This window comes from Sarcophilus harrisii, chromosome 4, assembly GCF_902635505.1.
Source record: "Sarcophilus harrisii chromosome 4, mSarHar1.11, whole genome shotgun sequence".
In the NCBI taxonomy this organism is placed as follows: Eukaryota; Metazoa; Chordata; class Mammalia; order Dasyuromorphia; family Dasyuridae; genus Sarcophilus; species Sarcophilus harrisii.
Genome location: NC_045429.1, coordinates 156836882 through 156846097, shown reverse-complemented (window position 1 = coordinate 156846097; position 9216 = coordinate 156836882). Strand labels below are relative to the sequence as shown.

The following is a 9216-nucleotide window of genomic DNA, read 5'->3' as shown; positions in this document are numbered from 1 at the left end:
AATTTTTGCCCCAAAAGGATGAGGCAGAATGATTCCAATTCTATACAAGAACTAACATTCCAAAGGAAAGAGGTGGGGGGAATCCAAATATTTCTGTGAAGTAAAAACTTTATATTTACTTCAACATTTCAAGAAAATTCATTTTATAAAGTTCACAAATAAGCTATTATGTGCAGGTGTTGAAAAAAATTGATTTAAAATTTTCATGTGTCTGCAGATAAATATTATTCTTAGCCATGAAACTAGAAAAGGCTCAGTCCTAACAACCTAAGCTGTTTTCTGGCTTCTGTTCAAGTTTATCATTAGCATCTATAGTCTAAATAATTCAGTAAGACATTATTCATATCTCCTTGCCTCTCCCCAAAGTACCCACTCTCTATGTACGGTCTAATCCAGTAGCAATTAAAGGGAATTTAGCTTGTTTTCTTCCTTCCTGCTCTGAGATAGAGATCTCAGTCTCTGGTCAGGGGTACAGTGAGGGAATAGGAAAGGGTGTGGGAAGGAGGGGCAAAAGTCATGTTTATTAGATACCTAAATTTAGAAACCCATCTATCTAACGAATTAGATTGGTCTTGGATTCAGATGCAAATTCTACTCTAATAATCCTAATGCAGAAAATCATGCCTGAAACTTGATGCCTGCTTTCTCAATATCACAGACCACTGAGATAAACCCCAGAGAAATTAAGTTAAAATAGCTAGTTCAGCCTAGAAGGTGCCTTTGATACTTTCCTCTGCGGCTGCTAATCACAGGGGAAGGGTTTGCTAATGGTCATCAGCTGAGACTATCCCAGCAGGGTGAGGGCCAAGAGCAAGGGGCGTTGTTTAAATCTGGAAGACAAGGTGGAAGAACAATAACAGAGACAGCATCAGCTTGATGAAAGCATGAGGTGGCTGTTAAGAAGCAGCTGGAGGCAGTTTGGACCTGCTGGCAGAGGCGCCTACGAATGGTTAACTAGTGAACCAAGTCTGCCACTTCTGGACACCCAGCTGCAGGTCTGTACTTAATGCCTTCACTCTGTTATGGGTCTGATTGCTTTGCCAATATTGCCTAGTTCTAATCTAGGGGCTGCATTATGGTGATAATAACAGAAATTTAATTTGCTAATGTTGGATATGATAAAAATTGAAATTTTTCTAAATTTGTTTTAGAGGTATTCTAAAGTGTAAAAAAAACTTAATAAAGCTTTAGGTTTTTTTGTTTGTTTTTGGTCAAAAACTACTTTCTCTTAGGACTGTTTAACAATTTTCTCTCTTGGCACTTCTTGGCCTGTGATTAATTTGAGATTTCTAAGACTCAAAAAGAAAAGCAGTTTTTTTTTAAATTTTCCTTGGTAATAGACAATAAACTATTTTGCTTTCTACTTTCCTAAATACTAGGGAAGAGATTTCCTTTCCTTTGGATAGAAAAAGGAGCACACTATGTAACTTGGAGTAGAAAAGTTCATTTCTGAAGACTCGTCTTCAGATAAAGAATTCTTGCATTTAGAATAGGCATTCTTAATCTAGGGTCCAGGAATCATCAATGTGTCCATGGATTTATCCATAACCTTAGAATTTTTAACATTTTGATAAGTATATTTCAACATAATTGGATTGTATTTAAAATTTTTTAAACATTATTCTGAGAAAAGTTCTACAGTTTTCACCAGACTATAAAGGGAACCATAATACATTAAAAAAAAAAAAAAAAAAAAAAAAAAAAAAAAAAAAAAAAAAAAAAAAAAAAAAAAAAAAAGATTAAGAATGCCTGAATTAGAAGGAGCAAAACAATACAATAGAAAAAAATAAAGATAAGTCATTTTTGTTTGTTTTTAATGTCAATTTGAGAGATTTGGAATTAACTAATAGTAAAAAGGCTAGCCCAGTAGAGTTTAACTAACATCTTTGGGTAGCTTAATTTAATTTTTTAGGATTTAATTAGGAAAATGTACATAAAATAATATCCATTATTCAAAAAACTTTTTGAATCAAAATAGAGCCCATGACAGCTACAGGACATTCAAGCAGCTATAAAGGAAAATGCATGAATCTGCCCATTACTGAGCATAAAAATTAAAGTAGAAAGTCATTGTGAATATTTTTAAATATAATGCAAGTTGATAAATTATTTTGAATGAATTTCTTAAATTAACAAAATAAGGAGAAACCTGCCCCTAACTATTTGCTTCACAGCACTAGTTGGAGAAAGTAGAAGAATTATTTACATCACTAAATCTTTTGGCTCAGCAGCATTTGAATAGTTACAGTTATGTGTGTATTATGAAATTCTACAGTTCAGTTCATCATGTGTAAATATTAAAAAAGAAATAGTACCAATCTTCATGAGACTAGAGGCAAGTTCAACTTTCTATGAGTGTTTTTATATATAATACATAGAGATGTGTGTATATATATATATATATTTTTTTTTTAACAGAATCCTTGAAGATTAAGCATTTGGTAACTTTTATATCTATAATATAAGGACCACTATGATTTTTCACATTAATAAATGTCTTAAATATAATTATTTTTCATTACTAAGAATAGAGAATGAAATAATAAAGAGATATAGAATATGGTCAATGTTTTTCTTCAAATAACAAATATTAAATCTAAAGAATTAGAATACCTTCCTATATACTTTTGTTAACAGATGTCACACATGGAGTGACATGATGCATTTTTAATATTTTGGAGTGTTGAGTGAGGTGAGGTTAGGTCACGGACCACAGTAATATTTCCTGGATTCCCCATGTTGACTTCTAATTTAAAAGAGTTGCAGATAATTTGTTCAAGGATCTTACCTTCTACCACAGCTTCTCTACTTGATTAATGTTGTGGTCCATGATTTTATAACATCCTTAGTCTAGAATTAATCACTTAATATAATAATTAGTTGATTTTGTAAGATAATCAGAAGAAAGTCAGGATCCATTTTTTAAACAATTCTAAATACCAAAGCCTCTGTAGGGTACAACTCCTGAAATGGATTTAAGAATGAAATATTATAGTAATTTATTAATAACTCACTTATTAATAGGATATGATTTTTAGCAGTTCTGAATAATTCAGCAGATTTTTCTTCTTTTAGTGCTATAAATGAATTCTATACTTATCTGGATTAATTTGGCATTGTTCTAGTCAGTGTAACTTTCTGAGATTTAAAGATGGTAAACAAGTGCTCAATATTTATTTGCTTTTATAAGGATCATCTTCTAAATTTGTATTTTACCTAAATATCCATATATTGCTAATTACTTAAAAACTGTGAAACATTTGGAAGAAAAATAGAAAAAAAATTCCTCTAATTTGCCTCAAAATGTCATTTATAAACTATTTTTTTAAATGGCTAAGCAAAAAACTTTTTATCCAGAATCTTGATCATGACAAAAGTACATTTTCCCTGCCATCCACACTGAGAGAGAGATCAAAACATATTATCTTCACCATTTTTTGTTGTTGTTTGCTTTGTTTTTCCTTGTGGTTTTTCCCTTTTGTTCTGCTTTTCTTTCACAACATAACTAATATGGAAATGTTTAAATTTATTGTACTTGTATAGCCTATATCAGAATGCTTGCTGTCTTGGGGAGGGAGGAGGAAAATGAGGCAAAAGAAAAAAATTGAAACAAAATCTTATAAAAATGAATACTGAAAACTATTTTACATATAGGTGAAAAAGTAAAATACTAATTTTTTTAAACTGCATTTTTTTCTGTCTTGCAAAAATTAAGGAAAGAAAACAGTGATTGAAATTTTACTTATGATGTTAAATTATGTAGTAAAAGACCTTAGCTTTTTCTTTTGACTCAATCATGCTTACTTAAAAAACAAAAAACAAAAAACAAAAAAACACTTCAGTAGTTATTTGTACATGTGGTTCCATTTGCTTCATTTAATGTAGAAATCAAAAGTTCATTATTACCTAATGATATTAAAATCAGATTTTATTTTTTTACTTTTAGGAAGGAAATTCATTTTTCTCTCACTACTGACTTGGTTTCTTATAATTTTATCATAATTCTGGGAATAGAATATGATTCTTTGCCCAATAATACTTTTTCACATACTACCAAATCAGTTACCTATGAATTTAGTTGTAGCCTTTCCTTAAAAACAACATCAAAAAACAAACCTTATTACTATATGAGTCATACCTACCAAATGAAAGCAACTAAGAAATTTTCTTCCATCTATTAGATTCTGAATTATATTTTAAAATATTTATTAGTGGTAGATATATTTGTATGAACTGATACTGAATGAAATAACTAGAACCAGGAAAACTATATGCTGAATGACTATAATAATTATGTTATTATAACAACATAATTTTAGGAGCAAAATGAAAAGTCGAATATTTCTAAAGACAAATCTTGACTCTTAAGAAGAGATGAGAAAATGTATCACCCTTTTTTCACTGGAGAGGTGTGTGTGTGTGTGTGTGTGTGTGTGTGTGTGTGTGTATGTATCTGTACACACTCTCTGGTGTTTATGTCCACTGGATTCACATAACTGATTTTCTTTGCCAAAAGAAACTTTTTTTGCCAAAATTCTTTGCCAAAAACTTCCGGGCAAGGGTAACAACTGTGGTGAAAAATAAAAGGTATCAATTAAAATTTTAAGACAAAAGAGGGAAGGTGTATTTAAATCTAACTATGTAAAGCCCAAAGAGCTTCAGAAATTAAATCTCTGGAGATGCTAAAAGCACCTACTTCACAGAGTTGCTATGAGGAATAAGCATTGGCAAAGCATTTGGCAAAAATGAAAACAATAGCAATGAACAGACTACTGACCCTGGAGTCAGGAGGATCCAATTTCAAATCCATCCTCAGACATTTACTAGTTGTGTGACCCTAGGCAAGTCATTTAATTCCAGTTGCCAAGAAAGAAAAGGGGGGAGGAAAAGAGGAAAGAAAGAAGGAAGAGAGGAAGGGAGAAAGGAAGGAAGGAAGGGAGAAAGGGAGGAAGGAAGAAAAGCTCTTAATACATATTGTTATTATTTCACAATATTTTTTTTCAGGAAAAAAAACAATGAGCTACTTTTAAAATACAATTATTCAAAGCAAATCATATATAACATAGCACAAACATACCAGAATCAGTGTTTGAGAATGTAGATTCATTTTGTATTGTGTACATTGAGTGGGTTGTGTGGAGATACCTTCAAACATTCTGAAGTTATCTCAGTACTACATTCGTGCATCCTGAGTTTTTGTATGCATTTATATCTGCAAAGCTTGTGAAATATTGAAGCCATTCATGCTTTATTAAAACACTTTGTTTTATGAGTTCTGATGTCTTTGGTACATATGGAGTAATCATGTTATTCATAAAGAAAAAAAGCTATATAAGAAATAATGGCAAGAGATGAAGAAATAGATACTTGAATGTTTTTGGTTTTGCTTTTCTCCTCTTATCTTCTCCAATTTTTGTTCCCTAAATTCAGAGCACACATAAGATAAGCTCTACCAAAGAAGACATTGAGCCATTCCTGTGCATCATTCTTCCAGCCACCATCCTGCTTTTCTTGGCATTTGTGCTACTTTTCCTGTATCATCGCTGTAAACACCCAAGACCCCAGGGGCAGATCTTCAGCATTGACCTTCCAGAACACCTACCAGAGAGAGAAGTGACTGATTTCCTTTCAGTCTTACCTTGGAGCACTGAGCAGACCTTCCATTATTCGACCTTGCACCCTGAAGCTACTTTCCTCACAGTGTGCCTGCCACCCTCTTATGAGGAGGCCACTATGAAAACTCCTGAGGAAGAGGTCCAAAATAGGATTGCCCAAGGTCTAGTGCCTCTTTATGAAGAAGAGAGCACACACGTAGGTTGAATGATAATAAATGACCTTGACTTGCAAATCCCTCGTATCAATAGCTAGCAGCCTTTTAACTGGGAAGAATCCAAAAAACTGGATCAGGGAAAGGGAGTATGATAGTTCATGAAACAGGATATTCCTAGACTGAATGTAAGCACTAGAGATAAATTACAACTTTAAGAGTAAAGGCAAATTTAAATCCATGTATACTTTCTGTAACATTAATGAATATTTTTCTTATTTCAGAAACATAAGTAAGATAAAATAAATAACACTTTCAATTCTCTACCCCAAGTGGGAAGAAAAATTCCATGAAGGTGAAAGAATTTAGCTGAAGTTGCCAAAGATCATTAGCTAATAAACACACCAAAGAATATTTCCCCCTCAAGAAACTCTTGAGAATTTAACATAGAACAATTCTTGGCAATAGACATCAAGAATTGTTTTATATCTTTTACCAAAGTGAGTTAAATGAATTTGGAATAGTTAGACGAAGGAAAATAAAGACCAGTGTCTTTGAGAATAACTGGTTAAATATAGCTTCACTTTTGTCCATTCTTAAAACAGACCAATGAATATGTGTATCTATATGTGTCAGTGTGTGTATGTACATATATATATACATATACTCCCATAGATATGCATATACCTAAGTTTTATTCATGTTTTGTTTTTATGTAACATATATTTATAGTTTTTCATGAGAGGTCTCATAACAAAGAAAAATATTTAAGTAGAATTAATAACAAAGTGACTTCATCTGAAGGTATAGTATTTCATAACTGTAGCACACACTCTCACTTTTCTATTTAAATCTATTTTCTTTCCTTTATATCCCTATTTTATTGAAGAAAAAAAAAAGGGAAGAAAATTTCTTGAAACAAAAATGCATGGTCAAACAAAAATTCTCCCAATGGATATCCACAAATATACATCAATATGTAGCATATACGTTTATATGTGTCTATTGTACACATATCACATACACATTTTATATATTTCTTCCTTATTCCAGTGATCTGGAAATGATTTTGAAAGATGTCAAGAGTTAAGAATTGTGGATTTAAAGTGTCAGGGATATTTAACAATTTTATCAAGGAAATATTGAAAGTTTCTTCATCTAAAGGAACTTTTAGTGTTATTATATCTATATGTATATATTTCAAACATACTTTATATACTATATGTGACAAATAATACATTCTATGGGCTTATCAATTCTTTTAATGGATTTTATAATTTTTTTTCCTCAAGAAATAAGCCCACCATACTCAGCTATGTCCTATGTATGGATCTTTTCCTTTCCTTTTAACTTCTCCTTTCTTAACTCCTTACTCATTCCTACTCTCTGTAACTAGTACTTTATAATTTGACCTAATCCCAAAGCAGTAATGATAGTAGGCATAATTAGTAATGGATATTAGGGTAGTCATTGGTTCATCCAATTCAACCAATCAGCTACCAAACATTTTGGAAATGTTGTAAAAGCATACTTTCTTATTACAAAATTTCTTTCACAAAAATTACAGTTATACAACTTAAGTGCTTGTTCATCTTAATATATTTAAGGAAGCAAATGGATAGCAAACATTTATTTAGTGTTTACTATGTGTCAGACACTGTGCTAAGTGCTTTACAATTATTATCTTCTTTGATCCTCATAACAATCCTGGGATGTAGGTACTATTATTATCCCCATTTTATAGATGAGACAGGCAGCAGTTAAGTGACTTACTTAGGCTAACTTAGGCTAATTAAGTATCTGAGGTCAAATTTGCACTCAGGTCTTCCAGATTCCAAGCTAGGTCTCTGTGCACTATAGTGTCAACTAGCTGCCCCAGGCTCAGGACATAGAAAGAATGGGAATGATTAGCAAGTAAGAATGTTAGCAGCATTCTGTAACGAACAGAGTTCAGGCCATGGAGTCAAAAGGCTTGGATTTGAGATTAATACTTAATAAGATGCTTGCCTCAGAATCAAGTTACTTAGCATCTCTCAGTCTTAGATTTCTTTTCTCTAAAATGAGGATAATATTATTTATATTGCCTATCATAAAGATGTTGTGAGTAAAATGTTTTATGAATTACAAAATGTTTTGTAAATATGAATTATTGTTTAAAAGTTTCAAATACAACTCACAGAATTTAGTCCTATGCTTCATGTTATGTATATTCATGAATATAAGATCAATATTTATATGATGCTGAAATTGAGTGGAAAGAACTGATTAAAAAAAACTGTTTTTAGTCAGTAAAATATTAGTTTTGATTCCCATTTCTGAAGTGCTTATTGTATAAAAATCTATTTTCTCAGAAATATTCATTGTATGGAGCAGGATGTGTGTGTGTGTGTGTGTGTGTGTGTGTGTGTGTCTGTGTGTGTGTCTGTGTGTGTGTGTTCCTGTTCCACAGGCATCAGAATTGGATCCTATGCCTTATATTCCTCCCACATTGCATGTTAGATATATACTTCCAGATTTGAGTGTAATAACCATTACAATACAAGTATACACATTGGAGTTTTACATGAAGAATAAAGACCCATTTCCAGATCCAATTCCTGACTCTTCAAAATATACATATCAGTATATCTGAAGCTGGTGATAAACAGACCTTTCTCCTTTTCTCACTTTAGTTTCTTCCACTTTCACCATTCTCCTGCCTCCCTTTTCCGTGCTTAGTCTTGCTAAAATTCTGTAGGGGAAATACTGACAGGGGAAAGATATGAATTGGAGACACCAGTCTGCCATTTTAGTTGCTTTGACCAAAGTCTTTGTTCTCCCTTTTATATGCCATACATACATAAATAAATACATACATATCTCTCTCTATATATATGTACACACAGATATATATAAAGGGAGATATCTGTATATCTGTTATTTTCCATATTTCTACTCAAATGCTAGTTCTGAACATCTAGAAAGTGATTTTTTAAAAATTACATCAGAAGTGAAACATATGTCTCAGGTTAGAATCTTATTTCAAAAATAAAATTTAAAATAATTCAGTGCACATTATCTCCCCAAACAGTAGTTTCTTTGGGATAACTTTCCATCTTCATCCTCCTTTTTACAATACCCCCTGCCAGAAACAAGAACTCTAGCAAGTGTTCAAAAATTGTACATGATTCCCTTTTGCAGAGATATATCACTCCAGAAATCAGCATTTCATATTTGAATTCCAAAACTCCAGTGAGCTTGTTAAGACTGATACTAGTATCCAGGAATAATTATGAATCAGTTAACAAGTGCAATATTTATAAAATGCCTACTATAAAATGCCTATACTTATAAAATGCCACACTGGCAGGCAGTGTGGACACAAGTATGAAAATAAAATAATCCCACCTCAAAAGGAGTTTACATTATTCCAATATTATACCCTATTATTTGACCAAGGAACATATTTC

At 31.9% G+C, this 9216-nt stretch overlaps 1 protein-coding gene across 1 annotated transcript; it reads left to right on the top strand.

Moving 5' to 3' along the window:
- Positions 1–375: 375 nt before the first annotated feature.
- SMIM28 (small integral membrane protein 28) lies at positions 376–6935 on the top strand. The gene is made up of 2 exons (XM_031964199.1): positions 376–995; positions 5431–6935. Exons 1-2 carry the CDS (start codon positions 885–887, stop codon positions 5818–5820), a joined length of 501 nt encoding a protein of 166 aa, XP_031820059.1. The 5' UTR covers positions 376–884; the 3' UTR covers positions 5821–6935.
- The last annotated feature ends 2281 nt before the right edge of the window (positions 6936–9216 follow it).